The following is a 25,027-nucleotide window of genomic DNA, read 5'->3' on the forward strand; positions in this document are numbered from 1 at the left end:
ATGGAGCACTCTGGGATAGCTCCCGGAGGTCAATACAGTCGAATGGCGTCTGCACTACCCCAAATTCAACCCAGCGAGGTCGAGTTTAGCGCTAAACCCCTTGCCGGTGAGGAGTACAGAAATCAATTTTAAGAGCCCTTTAAGTCAACAAAACAGGCTTGGTCGTGTGGATGGGTGCATGGTTAAATTGACCTAACGCTGCTAAATTCGACCTAAACTCGTAGTGTAGACCAGGGCTTAGACTTGAACCCAGGAGTCCTGTAGAGGACCCATTTACACAGCAAAACAATTGTTGCTGAACTAGTCACAGGGAAAACAACCCCTTAGCCCCAGGTATCTGGCAGAGGTGATGTGATTAGTTGCCATGATTAATAGCTGAGTATTAACCCCATTATGTGCAGACACAAAGCACCTTCAGGGCTGACTCGGCTGCCAGCTGATCCCAGACTGTTAGAACCTGTAGGGTAGACGAGGTCTAACAACCTGATTTTCAGAAATAACTACAGATTTTGGGAGTTCCAGCTTGAGTGTAGGAGAGCAGCAGAGCAGAGTTGCAGCGGAAGCGGTGGAGGACGACGGTTAGCACTGCGCACATTTCCCGAGGAAGAACACACGTACCCGCGAGCCCATGACAGACAACATGGAGAAATTCACTATTGAGGCAATAGCAACAGAGCAGAGTTGCAGCGGAAACGGTGTATGACGACGGTTAGCAGTCCTACTGCACCATCTGCTGACAGCAGCACCCAGGACACAACAGCGGCGGTGTCGGTGAGCTGAGCTGAGCAGGCTGCACGCTTGCTGTGGTATGGCATCTGTGCGGAAAAAAGGCGCGAAACGATTGTCTGCCGTTACTTTCACGGAGGGAAGGGAGACTGATGACATGTACCCAAAACCACCCGCGACAATGTTTTTGCCCCATCAGGCATTGGGAGCTTAACCCAGAATTCCAATGGGCAGCGGAGAATGCAGGAACTGTGGGATAGCTACCCACAGTGCACCACTCCGTAAGTCGATGCTAGCCATGGTAGTGAGGACGCACTCCGCCGACTTAATACGCTTAGTGGGGACATACGCAATCGACTGTATAAAATTGATTTCTAAAAATCGACTTCTATAAAATCGACCTAATTTTGTAGTGTAGACATACCCTAAGAACTTGTCTACATGAGGAGTTATTCTGGAATAACTATTCCCAATTTAACTTCCTATGTGGATGTTCTGATTCTGGAAGAAGAGTGCTTTATTCCAAATTAGTTTAATCCACTTAAATAGCTAACTCCACAAGTATACAGCGGAAGTATTAATGAAGGTGGCTTTCTGGCCCCACAAGTGGGTTACAGTAATTTGGAATAAAACGCTTTTATTCTGGAATATGAACATTCACACGGAGAATTGATCAGGTCTAGCTATTGGACTTTAAATTCATACCGTGCTTCAATCCAAATTAATTTCCCTGTGTAGACAAGCTGAATTATGAATTCACTGAAGATGTGAAAGGTAATAAATTCACATAAAGTAATACATTAAGCCCCTGTGTGGGCTACTCTCCTCCAGGAGTAAAGTGGCTGTAGTTCACTGTTGCTCAATCTTGCAATACTGTTTTTCATTTATTTTTCCATAGGGGTCTCATGCAGTGTCCATCACCATAGTGTCTGGGTGCCTACTGGGGCAAATGGTGGCATTCATACTGGAGTTGATCTGGAGTAAATCCAGGCCTTCAGTCCAGGTTTGCTGGTGAATGTTTTCTGAGCACAGACCACTAGGGAAAGGTCTCAGACATGCTGGCTTGGGCTCTGATTCTGGTTCCTTTGCTTTGGAAGTTTCTTTCTCTTTTCAGGGAAGAGAAAAGGAGTCTCTGGCCGGATCTCCCTCCCCCGAGCCAGGTTTCTGTCCGCACTGCTGGGGTGAGCAGGGGGAGGCTTCCTTCGCTTTTCCCCACCAGGGGGCTCTGGGTATTGCTCAGGGAGGGGAAGCTCCTAGGGCTCTGCTCTCTCTGCTCAGCAGACCGGGGGTTGAGCTTCCTGGGTCAGATGCAGCCGCTGCTAGCTCCATTGTGAGCTGAGCGACCGGCATTAGCCCCGCTCTGCCGACCCCAGCCCCTGAGCCGGAGCCTGCAGGTGAGGGGAGAGACCCGGGGGAAAGGGCTGGAGCCGGGCAGGAAACTGACTCTGCACCAACGGCCCCTCCTGGCCCCAGTTCTGCTCCCGGAGGGCTGGGGTCTGCGAGTCCTAGAGCTGCTGCCCTCCCTGACCCCCCAGGCTCTGCTCCCCTGAGCGCCTGCAGGAGCCGAGCCAGCTCCGGGATTGTGAACGCCCCGGGCCGGGACAGGGACCGAGTCTCCCAGCCCGAGGGGAGGGGAGAGGGGGCGGGAGGGACACAGGGGCAGAAACTAGCAGGGGCTGCAGGAGCAATCAGTGGGGAGGGAGGTCCCGCCTCCCAGCCTTGCCCAGCCCCATTCCCTGCAGCACCCCGGGGCAGATTGACTTTCCTGGGGAGAAGGGGAGGAGCAGGGAGAGGAAAAGCCAGTTCCTGCCTCTGCCTGGTCCCTGCACTGCTGGGGGGATGCGCTGCCCTGGGGACAGTGTCAGGGGGATCCCCCAAAGCGGCTCCTTTGGTTCTGCTCCTTTCTCGGGTTTGGTTCAGACTGTGGGTGGAAATGCGCTCACTCCTGGAGGGAGAGGCTGGGTCTGTGGTGTAATAAAGTGGGGCACAGAGTCAGGGGGAGTCAGTTATTTTTTGTTCGGGTCCAAATTTCTTCATCAAGGACCAGACTCGAGAGAGAATCATATAAAAAAATAGCAACAATCACAATAACAATCAATACATAAAAAAGATTTTGGGGTCCCCTTCAAAAGCGTCTGGCAGGCCAGGTCTGGCCAGCCATCCGCGTATTGACTGGGCATCTGTCTGCAGGGAAGGAGCCAGGAGGGAATCGGGGCATGAAATGGTGCCAAGGCCCTTTTGAAACCTCCCTTCTCGCCCTGACAGGCTGCAGAATAACGTCTGGATTGGGAAATGGCTGCTGTGGAACCAGCTCAGGTAGGGGATTTTTCTGGAATGTATGGGGTCTCCTCCTGGAGGGAGAGGGGCAGAAAACGCAGGGGGTGTGTGAAGAAGATGGGGGTGAGCGGGCAGCAGGGGGTGACAGACCTGTGCTGGGACTTGCATGATTTGGAGCCTGGTTTATAGGAACAGGCCCACTGGGAAGAAAACTATAGCATGGGTGCCGTGGTTATTCCCACCCCCCATGAGCAAGAATAGGTGCTGACTTTTATTTTTCCCAGTGAGTGCTCCTTCCTGGCTCCGCCCCCTCCCCAGAGGCCCCACCCCCACTCTGCCCACTCCTCAAGGCCCCGGCCTGCTGCTCTCTGCCCTTGCCCAAGCCCCTCCCCTAGCCTCCAAACAGCTGGTGGATGCTGAGCACCTACTATTTTTCCCCCCACACTTATGCTTATCAGTCTTGCTACGGAGGCTACCACGAGCACGCCACCCCCGGCCCTCCAGACTGGATAAGGCGATAGCCCCATCAGCTCGGCTGCAGCGACAGACTTGGTGTGGAGCTGGTCCAAGTTTTTCAACCCCAGTGTTTTCCCAGCAGGACCAGGCGCACCGGGAGATTGCCATGGCTGGGATGTGGGGCGAACCCCGTGCCTTGGGGGAAGGGCATTGTGGGATCCCCGTCCAGCATCCCAAGAGGGAGGAGAGCGAGGCTGAGGAGCAGAGGCCTGTCTGGCCCTTGTCCCCGCGGATGCCGTCCCAGTCCTGGCTGGGATGCTCGGAGGGGGAAGATTCTCCATTGAGGACGGCACAGACACCTCCCCGGTCTCGAGAAGGGGCAGACACTGCTGGCCTTGAGCAGGCGGTGCCGTCCCATGACTGGCCTCATGGGGACGAGGTTCCTTCATTCACCTGGGAGGCACCTGAGACCTGCGGCTCCATGGGGACAGGCCCCACCATGGGCTGTGCCGAGGGCAAGGCGGCCGTTTCAGGGCAGGCCAGCGAGGAAGACCATCGGTTGCAGTTCCGCTCAGGCGCTGCCCGGCCTGGAGAAGCTCCCCGGGAGATGCTAGCCCGGCTCAGCCGGGCTGCTCGGCTCTGGCTGCGGCCCGGGGAGCGCACCAAGGAGCAGATTGTGGACGTCGTCGTGCGGGAGCGGTTCCTGGGGGCGCTGCGGGCGGACGTGCGGGCCTGGGTGACGGCGAGGGAGCCCCGCAGCAGCGAGGAGGCGGCTGCGCTGGCTGAAGCCTGCCTGGGGCAAGGGGAGTCGACCCAGCCTGCTCAGGTAGCTGATACAGCGCGAGGTGGGGAAATGCTGAGGGAGCAGAGCCAGGCATGGGGCTGAGAAGGGATGATGGGAGAGACGGATCTGATGGGAAATCAAAGGATAAAATGTTGTCCCCCCATGCCCTCCCGATATGATGCTGTGGGGCAGGGGTGCTGGAATAGGGGGAGCCAGGGGGCCATGGCCCATCCACTTTTTGCCATGGGCCCCACCCCTGCCCTTCCTCTTCCCCCCGAGGCCCTGCTCCCCAGCCAGGCTGGCAGCTGGAGCTCAGGGCAGGTGGAGGGTCTGCGGCTCCTCACAACTGCCCGCACGGCTCTTACCATGGCCAGGCTGCGGCTTCGAGGCCCCGGCCGGAACCGGGTTGGGGTAAGAGCCATGTGTGCAGCTGTGGGGAACTGTGGGCCCTCCACCTGCCCGGGGTGGGGACACAGGCCAGGGGCTGCTCTTGAGCTCCCCCACCCCGGGCAGGGGGAGGGTCCGCAGCTCCCCAGAGCTGCCAGGGCTCCCCGGCTGGCCGCCAGCTGCTGGCCTGGCTGGGGGACGGGGCCTTAGGGGAAGAGGTGGGGCCATGGAGGGCCCCGCCTCTACCGCCCTCCTCTCCTAGCTGTCCCTGCTGTGCGGGCCTCAGCCTGAACAAGATCCTACAGATGAGAGGAAGGGTCATCGTATGGAAACGTCCCATCTGAGACCTTGGCCGAGCCAGCAAAATCCTAGCCCAGTAAGTCTCGCTGTGCACCCTGCGTGAGGGGTCGTGGGCAAGTGCATGCACGTTGTCAGCAGCAGTGGTATAGTTATTATTTACTTTGTGAATTGCTGAAGTCCCTAGGGACTCCCGCCGTATTGCGCTGGATAGGGTGAAAACCTAGAACCAAGAGACAGCACCTACCCCAAAATACTCAAAGTCTTAAGATGAGGCAACAGCTGCATAGAACAGCATAATGGGGAGGTGACGGCAGCTAGCATAATAAGCAGCGTCGTGGCTCGGTGGAGTTTCACAGGCAGCGCCTCGCCTGAGTCAGGCAGTGTGGAGCACAGAGTGAAGGTGCTTGCTGGAAAAATGTTGGCATGACCAGCACGCCAAAGATAGACTCCTGTATTTTAAGGCCAGAAGGAACCATTAGGATCATCCTCTAGTCTTATCCCCTGAGTAACCCAAACTAGAGAATCCCACCCCAGGAGGCCTTCATAGAACCCAGCAACTTGTGGTTCAACTAGAGCCCATCTTTTACAAAGAGACATCCGCTCTGAAACATAGGAGCGGCCACTCTGGGTCAGACCAAAGGTCCATCTAGCCCAGTATCCTGTCTTCTGACAGTAGCCAATGCCAGGTTTAAAGGTTTCAAGTGATGGTTTATTGCCCTCACACTTCAATTTCTCCCTTATTTCCAGTTTTGTTGCGGTGTGAACAAATAACCTGGGGAAAGCTGGTGGAAGATTTTGTGTCAGGGTGGTTGTTTTTTTTCCAGTGTGAAATGCCTTTTTTTGACAGACAGAAACATTTGTGAACATTTTTTTCATTTTGGTCCTTTTTTTGTTTGTTTAAGAAAATTTTGGTTTCGTTTCACTGAGAAGCCTCCTCCCCCCACACACACCTTTTTATTACCTTGATCTTTTTTCCAGCGGGGGAAGGAGCTTTTAAAACTGACAGAAAAGTGGGGATTTTCCCACAGAAAGGAAACAGAATTTTTTGATTTTTTTTTTCAAAAAAAAACCCCAAACCCCCCAAAAAGGTTAAAAAGGAAAATGTCAGACAAAATGAAACATTTCCATTTCTTTTGATTTTTCCCCCCACCAAATAGGCTTACCCTCTTCAAACCTTCTGTATAATACTAACAGAACCAGTTGTCTTTAAAAAGAAACATGCTGGGTTTTCTAAATCTGTTCCCCTTTGGGCAAGTTCAGTTCTTCAGATCTAGATCTGAACTGTGCCGCTCGGGTCTCAAGTTACTGTAAAGCAGTGGTTCTCAACCAGAGTACGCCTACCCCTGAGGATACACAGAGGTCTTCCAGGGGGTACATCAGCTCATCTAGATATTTGCCTAGTTTTACATCAGGCTACATAGCACTAGCAAAGTCAGTACAAACTAAAATTTGATATCGACAATGACTTGTGTATAGAGCAGTATAAACTATACACTGAAATGTAAATACAATATTTATATTCCAATCAATTTATTTTATAATTAGATGGTAAAAATGAGAATGTCAGCAATTTATCTGTAATAGTGGCTGTGACACTTTTGTATTTTTATGTCTGATTTTTTAAGTGAGGTGAAACTTGGGGATACGCAGGACAAATCAGACTCCTGAAAGGGGCACAGTAGTCTGGAAAGGTTGAGAGTCATTGCTGTAAAGCAAAGAACGCAGCTGTTCATTGTTATATTTCAGGCCACCTCTAGTTCAGAGCTTGAGGGAGGAGGGGTTGGGGGCAGCGAGATTCTCAAAAATAAACCAGCAAAACATGCATAAAACAGCACGACAGGGTGACATGGTCCCCTGAGGGAATGGAAGGAACCAAAGAGAGAAATTAACCTTGTGGACTGAGCCAGATGCTGAAGGTTCAGGTTTCATTTGGCTGGGTAAGAATAAAGAGCAGGAGGGCTCCATCTCGCACCTGTTGGAGCTTGCGTTGGAGGAATTCCAGCTAAGGAGCTTCCATAGATTTGCTGGGTCAGTCCCTGTGAACCCAGTGAGAACCATCTCAGTTTCACATACGAATGAGTGACCCTCATCCTGGGACACTGAAGGTGCATTAGGTAACTAACAGAGGCATAGACGCCAACTCCGTGGGTGCTCCAGGGCTTAAGCACCCATGAAAAAAAATAGGGCGTGTTCAGCACCCACCAGCTACAGCTGTTGGGTGGGCCGGAGTTGGCTGCCGATCAGCTGTTTAGCGGGGCTCCCGGGCTGGCTGGGCTCAGGGGAGGGCGGATAGGAGCCAGCAGCAGGCGGGCAGGGGGCCTTGGGGAAGGGGACTGAGAGGAGCAAGCAAAGGGCAGGTGGGGGAGTTGTGGGAGGGGGTGGGAAGAGGCAGAGTGAGGGCGGAGCCTTGTGGGGACGGGGCCTTGGGCAGAGCACTCACCGGGAAAAATAAAAGTCAGCACCTATGAGCAGAGGGAATGGCCAGAGGCCTGAATGATGCATGGGGAGATGTTAGACCTAGGAGTGAGTGAGCCATTGAGCAGTACATGGGAGCAGTAGGGACAAGATTCTAACTTGGGGATTATGGGTATTATAAGCCTTACTGAAAGTACACAGGAAACTAGAACAGTCTGGGGCAGGTGGGATTGTGGCTGGGGAACGGGTCCTGAGTGGGGACTGTGGTTGTTTCAGGGGGCGGTGACCTTCGAGGAGGTGGCTGTGTATTTCACGGAGGAGGAGTGGGCTGTGCTGGACCCCAGTCAGAGAGCCCTCTACAGGGACGTCATGCAGGAGAATTACGAGAGCGTGACCTCGCTGGGTAAGGGATTCCTTGTTCCCTTAGTTATTAGAAGCTTTCTCTCCACAAATATCACGTTCAGTGCTTAACCCCTCAGAGTAACACTTCACTATTAATTTCTCTCGCTCTTCGACTTTCCTCCTGCTCTTTTTGGGTGGAAAAGGACAGGCAGGAGAAAGTAGAACTCTGGCAGAAGGTGGCAATTCCACACAATTTCTAAACTAAAGATTTATTTTTTTTAATTTCTGTTCTTCTCAAAAAAGAATTACCATTTCAAAATATTTTCTAAAAATGGAATTGAAAGCTAAACTGTTTTGCAAATGAAATAATTTTCAACCAAATCTCATTTTCTGAAGAGAAGTCTTTTGTGTTGAAAGTTTCATTCCCCGCTACAGCCCGGAATCTGGCCTAAATGGTTTGATATTAGTGCTGTGCCTGGGTTACCTGGCGTGTGCAGATCCCAGCATCTTCTCCAGAGGGCAAAGCATGTCCGACTCTTCCGAAGGGTCTCCCATGTCCATCTGCCAATGCCACGCCCCACAGCGTAGGGGAGGGGACGGGTTATGTCATGGAACTTTCTTTGTAACAAACATTCCACAGACCATTCATTCACCCCCATCCCACCATGTTCTTCCCCCCTCAGCAGGATTTCTCATTCCCAAACCCGACGTGATCTCCCGGCTGGAGCGAGGGGAAGAGCCGTGGGTCTCAGATCCCCAGGGCTCCGAGGAAAGGGGGAGCTTGAGCGGTGCCTGCATAGGTGAGGAATTGATTAAACTAACACACCCCACCAGCCAATGAAAGGAACAGCTGGGAGTCCTCCAAACGCCTCGTGTGCTCCCCCAGTTCTACCTCATCCCACACAGGTCACGATTGTCCCCAGTAGGAGTCAGACCCTCATCAGATTTCACTCCAGGCTTCCAAGCAACGCTGACAGTAGCTCCCACCCCACTGTCCTCCCTTGCCCTTGAGTGTTCAGATGGGTATGAAGGCAGGATGGGACTTCTCGTCTCTGTCCTCTGGGGAAGGGATTGTGGGGATTTGGTTCCTGATTTCACAAGCTCGTTGATGGCTTCATTCCACAAAATGTGCTTTGCTGATCCATAACGCCCTTGAACTGCTGCATTGGGTGATACCCCCAACTCCTTCCCATCCCTTCCTGCGCTGAATCCCACTGGTCCCAGCGTCCCTGTGACTCTCTATCACCGGGCCCCTCTCCGTCAGTAAGAAGTGGATCCAAGGTGGACTTTCCACTTTCTAGGACACGAAGTTGGTATCCATACACTACAGGAACCGCTTTGCTGATGAGTGTCTGGCTCTGTGTTTCCAGCAGAGAGAGGTTTCCACCTGTAGCAGAATGTGCAGAGATTTTGAGCAGCTGGGGAGCTGGCCCTGGGATTTTACTGCTTTAAAATGACCTGGGGTTAAAAATCATGGAACACTCTTTGTAAGAAATATTCTACGACTTCCCCTCATCTCATTCAGTTTCTTTCCCTTGTGCAGGATTTCCGGTTTCCAAGCCTGATATGATTTCCCCATTGAAAGGGGAGGGCGAGCCATGGGTCCCCAATCTGCATGGCTCTGAGGAGAAGGAGAGCCCGCAGGGCGCCTGTGCAGGTGAGGAACCCGCTCTACTGACGCACACCATCGGCAAGGAAAGGAAACAGCTGGCCTGCTGAGCGCCCCCCACCCCGGTTCCACCTCCTCCCTCCCAGAGCAGGGTTATCCTCAGCTGTCACGGCAACCATCAGACTGGCTTCCCACCCATTCCTGACTGACACCTGGCAGTAGCTTCCTTCGCCCGAGTGCCGACACATAGGCGCTGAACTCCGTGGGTGCTCAGCACCCACCGGTGGGCCCTGCCGATCAGCTCCTCCCCCTCCCCCCAGCACCTTCTGCCCCCCAGCACCTTCTGCCCACCACGGATCAGCTGTTCAGGGCGGGCAGGAGGCACTGGGAGGGAGGAGCGAGGACGGAGCGGGCTCAGGGAAGGGGGTGGGGCCTGGGATGGAGCACCCCCCCTCCGCCACCAATTAGAAAGTCAGCGCCTCTGTGCCCACCCCTTCCTGACACCTGGCAGTAGCTTCCTTTGCCCTTTAGTCTTCAGATGGGGTGGAGGCAGAACTGGTCCCCTCCTCTCTGTCCTCTGAGGAAGAGTTTGGGCAGGATCTTAATTCTTTTTTCCATGTCCCCAGCTGTTACTGTGGTTTGTTTTCCCCCCTACACATTCCCTTCTCTGAGGTTTCCTGTCTGGATTCTCTCTCTGTCCCAGCAGGTGAGGGTCCAGCCCATGAAAATGCTCAGCACCAGGGTCCCCCGCAAGTGGAGCTGTGCAGGACGCCGTCCGTGAAATCCGAAGGGAACGCGTCCTGGATGCCGACGCAGGGGGAGCCACACCTTATGTCATCAATAAAATGCGAAGGGAGTCGTGAGCAGGAGGACGTCTGTGCGAGCTGGGGCGGGTTGGAAGGGCAGGAGGGAGCCCAGCCCACTTCCCCCGGGGGAGGCAGCGTGGGCCACAAATACATCCAGGTCCTGCTGAGCCTCCAGCCGGAGCAGCAGCGGCCGTGCCCCGAGTGCGGGAAGATCTTCGTTGACCACGCTCACCTCCTACGCCACCAGCGGCTGCACGCTCTGGAGAAACCCTTCCCCTGCCCCGACTGCTGGCGGGGCTTCCTGCGGCGCTGTGACTTGTCCGTCCACCGGCGCTCCCACACCGGGGAGATCCCCTTCCCCTGCCCTGACTGTGGGGAGGGGTTCCTGCGCCGCTGCGACTTGGCCGCCCACCGCAAGAGCCACATGGGGGAGTGGCCCCACCAGTGCCCCAAGTGCGGGCGGCGCTTCCGCAAGCGCTCCGTCCTGGTCAACCACCAGCGCACCCACCTGCAGGACGATCGCTACAAGTGCCCCGAGTGCGGCCAGGGCTTCAAGTGGCCGGGCCAGCTGGAAATGCACCGGTACAGCCACATGGAGGAGAAACGGCACACCTGCTTCAAGTGCGGGGAAAGCTTCAGCCAGCGTTCCCACCTCCTGGCCCACCAGGGCAGCCACCTCGGAGACGCCCCTTACCACTGCGCCGACTGCGGGAAGGGTTTTGCCCAGCACCCAGACCTCATCCTCCACCGGCGGAGTCACACCGGTGACCGGCCCTTCCACTGCCCCCAGTGCGGCATCGGCTTCGGCCGCAGCTCGGACCTCAGGAACCACCAGAGCGTCCACGCAGGCCAGCAGCCCTACAAGTGCCCCCTGTGCGGGAAAGGCTTCCAGGAGAGGGCGCACCTGGCCGCCCATCAGAAAAGCCACGGCGGGGAGGATTTCTACCTCGGCCTTGCCGCAGTTTGGACGGGGTGAGCGCCAGCCAGCATCTGGCTCACCGGTCAGGAGCCAGCAGCAGCCAGTCCTGACCGGAAAGTGATGCTCTGGCTCTGCCTGGCCTAGCAACTTCCAGGCGAAGCCTTGATTGGCACAGCCGCCCGCTGAGCTGCCACTGGGGAGGGGATTGTCAGCGAGCCGCCTTGTGCCCGGAAGGCCATTGCTGTTTGTATTAGAGTACCATCTACGCCCCAGCAGGCGTCGAATAAAATTCCTGCCAGAAAGTGTGTACCAGCAGTACCCATGCTACTAGATTGGTCCAGGAAGCCCTTGTCTCTATGGTTTAACTTTGCCATGCTAACCATTCAGCCTGTCAGCACTTATGGTGGGGGGCGGCCTCAGCTTGAGAGGCTTGATCTATTTTTGAGAGTTTCAACTGCAAGGGCTTCCTCATTTTTGAGCCAGGTAAAAGTTTCACCGAGATGGTGTAATACCTGCATGCTGTGGAGCAGGGACTTGAAATTTGGTGGGGGTGGGTCACCCTCATGTCTGGACCCAGCTTTTTGCCACCCCTATAAAAAAAAAAAAATCCACCCGAATCTGCCACAGCTCGCACATGCTCAGTAGAAGTGCCTGGAAGAGTTTTGCAGCTAAATGCTGGCAACATTGTGTCTGCACTGAGCATGTGCCAGCCTCAAAGCTCTTACAGGCTAACTAGATCTTCCTCTCCCCACCCCCACCCCCCCAGGCACACACTCCGAGCAGGATGGTCCGTGTCTGCTCCCCACAGGAGGAGTGCCCAGTTAAGTTCCCTCTAAGCTGCATGGCCACACAGCAGCCTCTTAAGTGCCACGGAGTGGAGAGATGCTTCTCCCCCAGCCCGGGCCTGCTGCAGCCAGGGGAGAGGTGCCTCTCCCCCCCCCAACCCAGGTGCTGCTGCAGGGGAAGAAAGCTGGGGAGAGTCCTCTCTCCCTGCTGTAGCCCTGGGGCAGCCTGCACCCCAAACCCCTCATCTCCCCGCACTCCAGCCCTGAGCCCCCTCCCACACTCTGAACCCCTTGGCCCCACCCCACTGCACATAAATTCATTCCACACATGCGTGGGAAAAATTAGAAGGAACGCTGGTGCCCACTAACTATTATATGGCACCCACAGGCACTCTGTTGCTCCCCACTCAGTCACATGGCTCAGTTTATGCCCCCGACAGTCTTGAGAAGAGGAAGTTAGATGCTCCCTTTGCTGCAGCCTTGGCTGCCCCCCATGGCCGCTGCCCCTGCTAGTGGTCACACCAGTGCCAGCACTTGCCCGTGCACCATCTGTTTGAGTCTCAGGTGGGCACAAGCAATGCCACGCTACGCCGAACCTCATCGGTACTAGAAGTGTGCAGCTACGTCCCATCGCAGACAAGGCCTCAGCCAGGCGAGGAAACTTACTCCGCTTACCTGGCATTGGGACGGGCCGCAGGAGGAGCCATCGTGTTATGCACTCAGGAAGGCACCAGATGGGGAAAGCTGGATTCTAGCCCCCTCAGTGCCCTTAAACCAGCCATGAAAGCAGCTGGATGAGGGAGGCTCCTGTTTGGGGCTGCTCTGTTGCCTGCATAAGGCTGTATTGCAGGCAGGCAGCAGCAAAATACTCAACACCACAGGAGCTTTTTCTATTTGCACAGTGAATTTTATTTTCCTACGAAACAGAGCGACGGTTCAGAGACGCACAGCACTGACGGGGTTACAGAGGCTAGCATGAATGCTAGGCTGGAGTTAGATACAAGTAGATGGAAAACCCCTCTGGTTAACTTTACCCTGTTGAATCTGTGTTAAACCAGGGCAACTCCTGAAATCAATGGGGTTTAGGGTTGAATCAAATCTGGACTGACTCCTGGAGTCACTCCAGACTGCTGTAACTTGCAGTTGTGCTAGTGTAACTCAAAAACATCATCCAACCCCACTGGGCTCAATGGGAACCCTCTGGGTTCAACTGCCCTTGCTTATCTCACATGCAACTCCAGAACGTGGCCTCTAGACAAGCTGGCTCCATTCACTAGTGGATCAGCAGGTAATCACAGTCGTCGTCGTCCCCCCGCCCCCCCCCCCCCAGCCCTTAGGTCAGCTACAGCTCATGCCCGACAAGCCTGAGCCAAACCGAGGGCCCTGGGCTTCCCGCAGCCTCAATATGGCCCCAAAACACCAACATTAAGGGCAACCCTATAACGCTCACTAGGTATTTGACAACATAGGGAAAGCAACAGAAGGGGAAGCAGGTTTTACTCTGTTACGTGCTAGTGGCCAGGAGAAGGGGTAACGTGTTATGAGATAAAGCGTCCTATTGCTAAGGCTGGGGAGGAAAGGGAGAGGGAATTGGAGCAGTTACATTTGCAAAAGGTGACCTGCAAAGTGCAAAAAAAAAAAAAAAAAAGGCCCAGCTGATTATGCCTTCTTCCCCCATGCAGCTTGATTTACCACTGAGACATCAGGAGAATCGAGTCTGGTCTTCTCTGGCAGACTCACTGGAGGTCTCAGAGATGTGGATCGGGTGCTCAAATGAGCAGGTGGGAGTGGTGAATCATTAACAAAGAGAGCTTTTCTCCCAAGTGTGTGTGGGGCAATTGAGTGAGTGGGGTGTTTAAAAAAAAATTAACCTGCCTGAATAAAATAATTCACTTCATCTCAAGCAGGCTCTTTGGTATAGCTGCCAGGTCTCCAGTGGGCTATAGTCTTCCAGGACAGACTGGTGGGGGGTGTTCAAAAACCACCTAAAAAAATCACTTAGGAGCACAAGTCTCACTGAAAGGCAATACAACTTGTGCTCCTCAGCATCTAAGCTGAGATTCCCAGCGGGCCATAATGTTTTCCAGGGTAGACAAGCTCTGAATTTCTAGTGTAACGAGAAGAGAAAAGTTTGGGGGGAAAAGTTCATTTCCACCTTTTAGGCTCGCTCTATACTTCAGAAAGCAGCAAAAAACAACAACAACAAAGAACAGAGGGGCAGGACCCCCACCCTTTGCAGGTCCCCTTAAAGAGCAAACTGGGCCAGGCGCATCAGTTGCAAAGTGTGAGGGAGGAGCCCACGTAGAAGAGCCAGAAGAAAGGGAAGATTTTCTCCGCGAAGGCGGCCGTGAAGGTGAAGATGGGGGCCATGTTATCAGCGTTGTAGAACGCCACCCACCCTCCTTCGTAGTCCAGGTAGACCCCGATCTTCCTGGGCCTCTCACAGAGGGACAGGGGAGTCTCAGGGGAGGTGAAAGCCTGGTATTGGTCCCAGTTCTTGCCCTTCCAATTCAGCCCCACCGCCCAGATCCCCTCCTCGGGCGTGAAGTCGATCTTCTCCTTCCTCCTCACCGACTCCCTGGCAGCCCCCACGGCCCAGCTGTCCCCGTCCCCCACTTCCACCTCCCAGTAGTGCCTCCCCGAGGTGAAGCCCTCGGCCCCCAGAACAGAGAAGGAGTAATCGAATCTCTTGGGGCTGGCCGGCACGTCCTGCGGGGCGCTCCTCAGCCTCACGCTGCGCTTATCCTCGGACAGCACCAGGTAGGGGTTTGCAGTGTCCAGGTCTAGAGATATATCGGCTAGAGAGAGGGAGACAGGGATTTAACAGCAGAGCTCATCCCGGGGGACAACCCCTTACGCCACCAGATCTTCCCTCTTTTAAGCTGTGGCACTATCTATGCTGCCGGGCAATGGCCTGAGAGATGTAGGAAGCTTCAGGGAAAAGGGGAAGTCTCTGGGCCCAGAGACACTGCATGCTCTTACAGCTTCCAAATTGCGTTTGCCTTCGAGAAAACAGGAATTCAGGACAGTGCACTAGAAAGCAGGGGGTCTGCTGAGGAAACGCAACACGTGTTTGTCTCACCTGACTTCGCAGCCGTCAGCATTCCGTTTCCTTATCCGAAAGGAAAACAAAACACTGAGGGGAGATTTGGGCTGAATTCCCTTCAGCCATCACACCAGGGGGCGAGTCGCCAGGCCTACGCCCGCACTATTACTGCCACAGCAGCAGGGTTAACGTCAGTTCCTGGGACGCTGGAAGAAGTCAGCGGAGGGAGGCGGAGGCTTACCTGTGTCGTTCTCCAGCTCGAAGCGCAGATTTTCTAGGGGAATGAAAGGAGAGAGAATTGAGCCCTGGCTTTCCTGGGGATAAGCATCTAGAGCAGGTTGAAAAAGTGAAACAAAATCCACGAAAGCTTTCCTTCTGCCACTGAACCAGGGGTAGGGAATGGGAAACAAGTTCTTCCATTACACTGGAAGATGAAGAAGTTTCCATTTTAGCACCAAGGCCATTGTTTGAAGAGTTTCAAGCAACGCTTAATATCCCGTATCTAAGGCAGTGGTTCTCAACCAGTTTATCATTGTGGGCCGCATATGTGGCTCTCTATGGCCTGGTCTCCACGAGCAAGGTAAGTCGATCTATGTTATGCAAGTTACGTAACTTAAGTCAACGTAGCTTAGATCGACTTACAGCACTGTGTAATGTCGACAGGAAACGCTCTCCCGTCAACGTAGCTTCCGCTTCTTGGGGAGGTGGAGTACTGAAGTTGACGGGAGAGTGCTCGGCCATCAACTTATTGCATCTCCACCAGATCCACTAAATCGATGCTGCTGCATCAATCACAGTGGCGCCGATTTAAGACAAGCCCTATGTATTATGTGGGCTGCATCCACACAATATATATACTACCTGTATGGCCCTGAGGCTGTCCCATAGGCCACAACTGTGTGCCAATTGGGCCATAAGCCACCCATGGGCTGTGGGTTGATAACCACTGGTCTAAGGCTTCATTATAGACACCACTCAGAGCTAGGAAATGCCCAGTGAAGGGGAAAGGCTCCTATCCCTTGCAAGACAGTGTCATCAGGTCCTCACAACCCAACTCAGAGCAGTGCCTTCCACTGCAAGGAATGAGAGACATGCTACACACCCAATTCTTCCAACTCTTGCTATAAAACAAGCCCTCAGAGAAAGAGCAGCACGTGTCGACGGAGCATATATGTGGTGTGTGGGGGGGGGGGGTCGCTGGAGGAGACGTGAAGTGATTTTGAGGACCACATGCTGCAACCTTAACCACGGGGTTGCTGCTGCTTTAGCCTAGTAGCGGCTTTTAAAATTACAGGGTGGCAAGACAGAGACCACTGGCACAGCCACAGGTAAGACCGACTGATAGAAGTTAGGCACTGAGAGACCAGGTAAGCTACTGACGTAACAGCCCTCCCCAATATTACGGCAGCTATGAGCAGAGAAGACACAGATGCTTCCATTCACCTTTGAACTCCAGCAGGACTTCCTTCAGGACGGCACTTTTCTGAGAGAAACTCCTGAGTCTTTTTTCCAGCTCCGCAAATGCAGGCTCCGGCTTCTGAAACGTCCAGTTCTCGCTGCTCGAGAGAGAGAGGAGGAGGAAGGGTTAGAAACAGGCTTGAGGCCCGGCCCCAGAAAACTTGGGAGCTCTCAGGCCAGTTTGGATCTGAGGTTTGCAAGACAATCCCAGTTGTTGTGAGTCATGTGACTACAACCCCATGCTCCGAATGGACTGGAACAGGACTTGGGGAGGCAGGAATGGAAACCCGTTTGGGAGTTCTCTGGATTCCCACTAGCCCAGTTCTCTCGCGCTGGGCTACTCTAGTAACAAGGGGCACCAATCCCAGGGTTATGTGGAAAGAAAGGAGACAGAGATCCAGATCCAGTTTACGTATCTCACTTAAACCACTAGGACCATAGACAGCGCAGGTCTCCAGCTGGGATAGAACCTGGGCTCTCTAACACCAAAAGACAAAGCCCCTACCACAGAAGCTAAAGGAGTAATCCCATTGGCTGTCACGCAGCAGCTAGCCCCTCCTCTCCTTGCTATGGCAGCTGCTAGTGGGACACACGATCACGCGTCAGCGTGTTGCACTCCGTGGCTGCATATTCAGTGCCATTTCCAAGCCGAGCTGAGTGTGAAGGGGAGGGAGATGGAGCCCAGGACTTACCCGATCCTGCTGCCACCACCACCCTAGAGAGGAGGAGAAAGAAGAGGCAGTCAGTGAACATGTCCCAGACTGGGGAGGCCTCTTGGTCCTGCAGGGGAGTTCCCACTGGAGTCTGACACACAGGCTCCCGTTCAGAGAGCAGCTGCTACTTCCGTCTCCTTCCAGCTGGGATGTTTGCTCTCAGCAACCTCAGGAATGGTCAGCTGTGAAGTGGCCATGGAGGAAAGCATCTCCCCATGCACTTTACAAGAAGAAAAGATTTTCTGCCTTGGTAGTGAGAGCCCCATCCCCCCAAGTCTCCCTGTCCTGCTAAACAGGGAGCTCAAGTGGTGCGGAAGGATGAGCTGGGGGCGGGGAAGGTTACAGTGCTGGACTCCTGGCTCCAACTCTTTGTCCTGCCACTGGCTTGTTGGGAAAGTCAGTCCTTTCCTGCCTCACATTCCCTATCTGTAGAGCAAGGCTAGTATTGCCCTTCTAGCTTTGAAGCTAAATTCATCTGTGTTTGCAGAGGGATTCCAGATGACTGAGAGGAATCGTCTACACTACAGCAGCCCAGCTCTGGCACTGCAGCAGAAGCACTGTAGCGTAGACACTTCCTACATCAACGGAAGGTGTCCTCCTGTCGCTGCAGGTAATCCACCTCCCTGCGAGATGGTAGCTAAGTTGATAGAAGAATTCTTCCATCCACCCAACTGCATCTATAGTGGGGATTGGGTCGACTAACTACGTCACACAGGGTGCGAAATTTTTCACAGCCCTGAGCGATGTAGGTAGGTCGATCTATTTTTTAGGTGCAGACCAGACCTATGTGAACAGGGGCCGCATTCAGATTTGATTCACACCAGTGTCAAGCTAGATTGACTCAGTAGATTTACACCAACCCGTCCCACTTGAGAGCACAATTTGTCCCACTGAGCTATTAACATGAGCGCTGGCTGAAATTTACCCCATGATTTTATTTTTTAAGTACCCAACTTTGAAACTTCATAGATGTTTTTAATGCAAGAAATTTCAATTGTTTCCTTTTTTGTAACAGTTTTTGAAGCCTTTAAGATCAAAATCCGGCCATGGAACAAAATGGACCAAAACAAATGCATTTTTTTTAAAAGTATTCCTTACTGTGAAAATGAGATGATTAAAAAAATACAAATTTAAAGGGGGGGGGGGGGGGAGGGGTTGACTGGCTCCAGGTAGCATCTAGATAATGTATTTGTCAATTATGTTGTGAACTCTGAATCCTGGACTCCGACAGGGAATGGATCAGAACAGACACATCCCAGTCAAGTGAAGGGGTTTGCAGTGGATCAGGACTCCTGGGTTCTACTCCAAACTCTGGGAGAGGAGCCGGGTCTATAGATGGGGTATCTGGGAGTCAGAACTCCTGGATTTTAGACCCAGCGCTGCAACCAACTTGCTTTGTTCCATGCCTCATTTTCTACCTCCCTCTAATCAGCGAGATGGAAGATAATGATAGTAACCTTACGATATGTCTCACCTGCGGGGATTGGCTCACCGGCTGCTGCCCCGTCTCTTCTCCCTTCTCAGTGATCAGTTTATCAATGTGGGAAATTTCTTCTGAGAGTTTAGAGACACTCTCATCCCTTCTCTGAGCAATGTCTCCGTCAAGCGCTTCCAGCCGGGACAGCAGGAACTGCTCCTTCTCCTCCAGGAACCCACGCAGCTCCTTACACTCAGAGAGGATCTTCTGTCTCTCGGCTTCTGTCTGTTTCTGCAATTACAGAGAGGGTAGCTCGGTAACAGACGGAAAATCATAAGTAGCCTCTCAGCTGAAGGGGGGACTTCTTTAAAGAGAAAGGACAGAGCAGGATCCTCAGGGCAGGATCAAGCCCTTTAGCAGTAGCTCAGTGACCTGTTACTTTTCCCTGGTCTCTGCATCTTGTGCCCCAAAATCTGAGGTTCAGTTTCTATTTTTTTTTTTTTGCCCTGACAGTGGCAAAGAAATAACTGAAAATGTGAATGACGCAGTAAGGGTTACTTGTGTCTGCAAACAGCCTGAAACAATATCTCTCAGAGACATGAACTGTCACCATGTATTGAAACCGTGTTAACTCTGAAGCCTACGGATGACAAGCTAGAAGTCATCCTTGATCAACATTTTACCGCTGACCACAATAAGTGACAAGGGAGAGGGATGATCCTACTATGAAGATATGCTCCATCCACTGCAAATGGGATTTCATTTGGAGATTGTGAGTGGGCAGAGTTCAGGAGAGACCAGATGCCCTCACCTTTCCCCAGAAGCCCAGCCCTGGAGAGGGAGGTGACCTGGAGTCTGGCCAGATGACCAATTCCTCATCCTGGTGAGGGAAGAGGAAAGGGAGGGGGAAAGGGCACGGAGAAGGAACCAAAGCAAAGAGGCTATGAGAGGGGTAGCAGGGCATGCGCGCCTCCTCTGTGACGGTTTCCAGCAGCTCCGAGAACAATATGGCTGCTGAGCTCTGCAGATGGGCAGTTCTTAGAGACATCAAGCCACAGCCCAGCTCCAAGCCCCACAAGCACACAATGACAGCAGCATACGCAAGGGCATCTGCACCTTTGCTAACAGCAACAGCAGGGATTTTTCTCAAAACCTTGTCCACCTGCACTTGTCCAAACTCTCTAGCCAGCCAGCCAGCCCATGTTCTCTCTCCCCCCATCACCCTCAGAGGCTACAGAGAAACAGGCCCTGTGTTTGCTTTGTTACTCAGGGCACTCTGATCCCAGGCAAACCTGGGGTGGGGGACGGCTCACGGCACATACCAGCAGCTCCTCACTTCTCTTCTCCTCGTTGGCTTTGGCTTCTTCTCTGTCTTTTCTCAGACCAGCCAGGTGCTCTTGCGGTGCTTCCTGGAAGAAGCAAGAAGGATCTTTGTTGGGAGGGTTTCACCACAAAGTTCCCAAACTTAGGAACACAGGAATTGCCAGTCTGGGTCAGACCAGGAGCCCATCTCCAGGCTCCAACACCAGCTTCTTCACAAGAAGGTGCGATAAACCCTGCAGCAGGGAATTATGGGCTAATCTGCCCCCAGGAAAACATTATTCTAGCTCATAGAGATTTAGGAAGGAACACTGAAGCACGAGTGTATATGTCCCTTCCAGTGCTCTTGGGTCCATAGTTTGAGGAGTGACTAGTCATCCTGGGAGTCAACTTTTTTGGGGGGTGCTCAGTTTGAGAAGATTAAAGGGCCCTGATTTTCAGGAAGACTGAGTGCTTGTCCTCTGAAAAATCATGTCATTCCAGGATGTCCCTTGTTGGCAAAGGAGAGGCAATTCATAATCACTCTTGGACTTGAAAATTTGGGTCTTGCACTTTTAATCCTTACTATTATAACTCAAAACAAAGGGCGGTACAAATAAAGAACAATCTACGGCAAGAAGTATTCATATAAATATCCAGTCCTGTATTGACTTCTGCTCAATTATATCTTGTGGCAATGAGTTCCACTGGCTAATTGCATGTAATGTGAACAAGTAGTTCCTTTGATCAGTTTTAAAACTGGCTACCTTTCAATTTCATTGAATGTCCCCTTGTTCTGTATTGGGGAAACTCTACTCACCCTGTCTCCGAATCTCCCTTCTCTACTCCATTCACTCTTGCCGACACCTATAGCCTCTCCCCCTCTTATTTATCTCCTCTCTAAACTGAGCAGTCCCAGCACTGCCAGTCCCTGCCCATTCACAAGTCTCTCCGGAGCCCAGATCATGCTCTTTGCCCATCTGTAAACCCCTTCTGTTACTGCTTTATCCTTGACCAGAACTGAATACAGTATCCCAGGTGAGGGCATCTCACTGATTTATAGAATGTTGTTAAACTGCCGACCTTGTTATTCTTTATCCTTTATATAGACCAACAAACCCAGGCACAAACACATACTAGGAGCCATTGGGACTGCGCACTCGCATGTCTGAGGGCAAGATTTAGCGCTCCCTGAGACTGTTTCTTAGCTACACTTCACGCTCAACCATGCAGATGTGAGCAGAGGGGGCAATAGGACAAATGGAGCTTCAACCGGGGGAGGGGGGAAGGAAGAGGGACAAAAACACCCAGGCACAATTGGAAGTAGAGGAGCCCTCTTCCTTTTACCTCCCGGACAGAAATTCCGTCATGACATACCAAAAAAATCTATCCTGCCCCAAATAACCAAGTCCTAGCTCCTCCAAACTACTTTAAAAACCTAGTCCAAATCTACGCATCCCTTAAAACCCCAGCTCTGAACATCCCCAGACACGGCAGCAAAAACACTGCCCCAAAATTAGCTCCCAGCCACTGCCTCCAAATCTCCCAGCCCCTACTGACATATCCGAAGTCATTCCAACACGACGCCCAAACCGATCCCCCCAGCTCAGAACACCCCTACGTCCGGCTCCGCTCCTCCCACAACTGGACCCAAACATTGCCCCCAAACATTGCCCCCCTCCCCTCAAACCACTAGACATAGAATCATAGCAATGTAGGGCTGGCAGGGACCTCAAGAATTCATCTCATCCCCCCGCACTAAGGCAGGACCAAGTAAACCTAGACCATCCCTGACAGGTGTTGTCCAAGCCCTCCAATGGTGGGGATTTCAAAACTTCCTTTGGGAAGCCTATTCCAGAGTTAAACTACCCTGACAGGGCTTTGGAGCTGTGCTCCAGCTCCGCTCCAGCTCCAGGCAAAAACCTGCAGCTCCACTGCTCCGGAGCTGCTCCGCGCTCCGGCTCCGGGCTCCACTCCAAAGCCCTGCTGACAGTTAAAAAGTTTTCCTAATATCTAACCGAAATCTCCCTTTTCCACAGATTAAGCCCACTGCTTCTTGTCCTGCCTTCTGTGGACATGGAGAACAAATGATCATTGCCCTCTTTATAACAGCCCTTAACCGATCTGAAAACTTATTAGGTTTTCCCCCCACTCCTCTTTTCCCAAGACAACACGTCCAGATTTTTAACCTTTCCTCTCAGGTCAGGTTTTCTAAACCTTTTCTCTAACCTTCCCCTCCCCACCTGAAATCCCCACCTCCAGAGATCCCCTCAAATTCTCATTAAAATCTGCTTCAAATCCAGGCTTTGGGGCTAGCATTTAGGTCTCACCCCACAGTAGGAGCCTGTCTCAGTTACAAAGGCCTGCAATAAATTTGTTTTTGTTTTATGTCACTGTCTGCACTGCAGGGGTGGGGGGCAGCATGGCAGTTAAAATATGAATCATGTTACGTAGCAAGTTTTCAAAGGCCAGAAAGAACCTTTCTGATGATCCAAACTGGCTTCTGGCATAAACACCAGCCAGAGAATTTCACCTAGCAATTGCTACGTCAAGCCCAGGGCTTCTTGGCTGAGGTAGAGCAACTCTTTTGAGAAGAGGCATTCAATCTTCATTTACAAATTGCAATTAAAAGGACAGCACCAGGTTAGTACATACAGGAACATAAGAACGGCCAGCCTGGGTCAGACCAAAAGTCCATCTAGCCCAGTATCCTGTCTTCCGACAGTGGCCAATGCCAGGTGCCCCAGAGGGAATGAACAGAACAGATGATCATCAAGTGAGCCATCCCATCGCCCATTCCCAGCTTCTGGCAAACAGAGGCTAGGGACTCCGTCCCTGCCCATCCTGGCTAATAACCATTGGTGGGACCTATCCTCCATGAACTTATCTAGTTCCTTTTTTTAACCCTTTTATAGTCTTGGCCTTCACAACATCCTCTGGCAAAGAGTTCCACAGTTTGTGCATTGTGTGAAGAAATACTTCCTTTTGTTTGTTTTAAACCTGCTGCCTATTAATTTGATTTGGTGACCCCTAGTTCTTGTGTTATGAGCAGGGCCGGCTCCAGGCACCAGCGCAGCAAGCAGGCGCCTGGGGTGGCCAACGGAAAGGGGCGGCACCGCCGGCTCTTCGGCAGCAATTTGGTGGCGGGTCCCTCGGTCCCTCTCGGAGAGAAGGACCCACCGCCAAATTGCCGCCGAAGAATGAAGCGGTGGTAGTAGAGCGATTGTGGCTTTTTTTTGTTTGTTTGTTTGTTTGCCGCTTGGGGCGGCAAAAACTCTGGAGCTGGCCCTGGTTATGAGAAGGAGTAAATAACACTTCCTTCTTTACTTTCTCCACACCCGTCACAATTTTATAGACCTCTATCATATACACCCATAGTTGTCTCTTTTCCAAGCTGAAAAGTCCCAGTCTGATTAATCTCCCCTCCTATGGAAGCTGTTCCATACCCCTAATAATTTTTGTTGCCCTTTCCTGAATCTTTTCCAATTCCAATATATCTTTTTTGAGATATGGCAACCACCTCTGCACGCAGTATTCAAGATGTGGGCATACCATGGATTTATACAGAGACAACAGGATATCTGCTGTCTTATTATCTACCCCTTTCTTAATGATTCCCAACATTCTGTTTGCTTTTTTGACTGCCGCTGCACATTTTAGTGGATGTTTTCAGAGAACTACCCACATGACTCCATGCTCAGGAGATCCAAAGAAAGCTGATTAGAGGAAAGAAGGAAAATAATCAGAGCAGCCTTTTTCCTTCAGCCAGACGCAGGACTGACATGCTTCCTTAACACCCGATTTAGATTCCTCCTTAATACAGGATTACCTTGCAGAAGATAAAACCCACCCTGGCCTGTGCAAGCCACCCAAGAGAGGCTTCTCCCAGGCAAAGCCACACCCCACAATTTTGCCTCTATAGGGCTGCCAATTTTGGTGGGATGTATCCCTGGACGTTTCATTGTATGCCAGAATCTTGAATTAAAGATTCATCTTTAATTCCTGGAGACTCCAGGACCATGCCGGAGGATTAGCAACCCTAGCAACACACCAGCTCAGCGGAGCTGGAACAACTTGTATAGTGGGGAGTGCTGAGAGCCACTGAACCAGACTGTAAACCCAGATACCAGCAGTTCCCAACCAGGGGCCCGGGACCCCCTGGGGGACCACAAGCAGGTTTCAGGGGGTCCACCAAGCAGGGCTGGCATTAGACTCACTGGGGCCCAGGAAAGAAAGATGAAGCCCAGGGCCCTGAGCCCCGCCACCTGGGGCTGATGCTGAAGCCTGAGCAATGGAGCTTTGCTGGGCCCCCTGTGGCACGGGGCCTCCAACAACCGCCCTGCTTGCTACCCCCTAATGCCTGCCCTGGCCTTTATATGCAGAAAAAGAGTTGTTGTGACACAGGTAGACTATGGAGTTTTTATAGCATGTTGGAGGGGGCCTCGGAAAGAAAACGGTTGAGAACCCCGGCTGGAAACCGCTTCAAGCCACGGGGTGCGGACACACCCCTAGTTCCAGCACCGATGCACCGGCGCCTTTTCCTACCTTACAGCCCCGGGCAGCCTCTTCTATGGGCACCACCCGGTGGGCTCGGTGGTCCCAGGACAGGTGGCAAACCAGACAGACGGGCTTCTGGTCCTCCTGGCAGAAGAGCTTCAGGGCTTCCCCGTGCCGCTCGCACACCCCCCCAGCGGCCGCCCCCGGCCCGGCAGCCGCCTGCGCCCCGAAATGCTTGACGATCTCCACGATGTTGGCCAGCTGCCGGTTGGGCCGGAAGAGGCGGTGGGGGACCGGCTCCCGGCACTGGGGGCAGCACAGGCTGCGCTCCGAGTCCTCCCAGCACTTGGTGACGCAGGCGCGGCAGAAATTGTGCCCGCAGTCCGAGACCATGACCGGGTCCCGCAGGTACTCCAGGCACACGGGGCAGGTCAGCTCGTCCTGCAGGCTGCGGCCCGGCCCGGCCGCGCCCTCCATGGCTGCAACTGCAAACACACAAAGGGCTGCAGGGACCCCCGATTCCTCCGCCTCTCGCTCGGGGCCAGGGCCCTAGGGGGGCGCCGGGCAGGGGGGGCTCTGCACCGCAGCGAATGGAGGGAGCCGGGAGCAGATGCCAATCGCCAGGCAGGAAGCCGAGGAAGAGGGAGGAGAGGGGAAAGCTTGTCTGCGTCCTGCAGCAACAGACAGCACAGCGCTATCTAGTGGCTAGCTACAGGCAGGACTCCTGGGTTCTCTCCCCTGCTCTGGGCGGGGAGTGGGCTTTAGTGGTTAGAACAGGGGGGGCTGGGAAT

General features: G+C 53.1%; 2 protein-coding genes across 2 annotated transcripts; one reads left to right on the top strand and one right to left on the bottom strand.

Annotated features, from left to right (window-relative positions):
* The first annotated feature begins 699 nt into the window (after window positions 1–699).
* On the top strand, window positions 700–11,078 carry LOC135887531 (zinc finger protein 2-like). The gene is made up of 7 exons (XM_065415261.1): window positions 700–771; window positions 3,602–4,285; window positions 4,523–4,654; window positions 7,622–7,748; window positions 8,374–8,487; window positions 9,231–9,344; window positions 10,003–11,078. The coding sequence occupies exons 1-7, from the start codon at window positions 700–702 to the stop codon at window positions 11,076–11,078; spliced, it is 2,319 nt and encodes a 772-aa protein (XP_065271333.1).
* Window positions 11,079–12,691: 1,613 nt separating this feature from the next.
* Window positions 12,692–24,713, bottom strand: LOC135888177 (E3 ubiquitin-protein ligase TRIM7-like). The gene is made up of 7 exons (XM_065415993.1): window positions 24,285–24,713; window positions 19,763–19,849; window positions 18,498–18,731; window positions 17,003–17,025; window positions 16,296–16,411; window positions 15,094–15,126; window positions 12,692–14,604 (listed from the first exon to the last, which is right to left on the bottom strand). Exons 1-7 carry the CDS (start codon window positions 24,711–24,713, stop codon window positions 14,078–14,080), a joined length of 1,449 nt encoding a protein of 482 aa, XP_065272065.1. The 3' UTR covers window positions 12,692–14,077.
* Between the last annotated feature and the right edge of the window lie 314 nt (window positions 24,714–25,027).

Source organism: Emys orbicularis, chromosome 13 (genome assembly GCF_028017835.1).
Source record: "Emys orbicularis isolate rEmyOrb1 chromosome 13, rEmyOrb1.hap1, whole genome shotgun sequence".
NCBI classification, from domain to species: Eukaryota; Metazoa; Chordata; order Testudines; family Emydidae; genus Emys; species Emys orbicularis.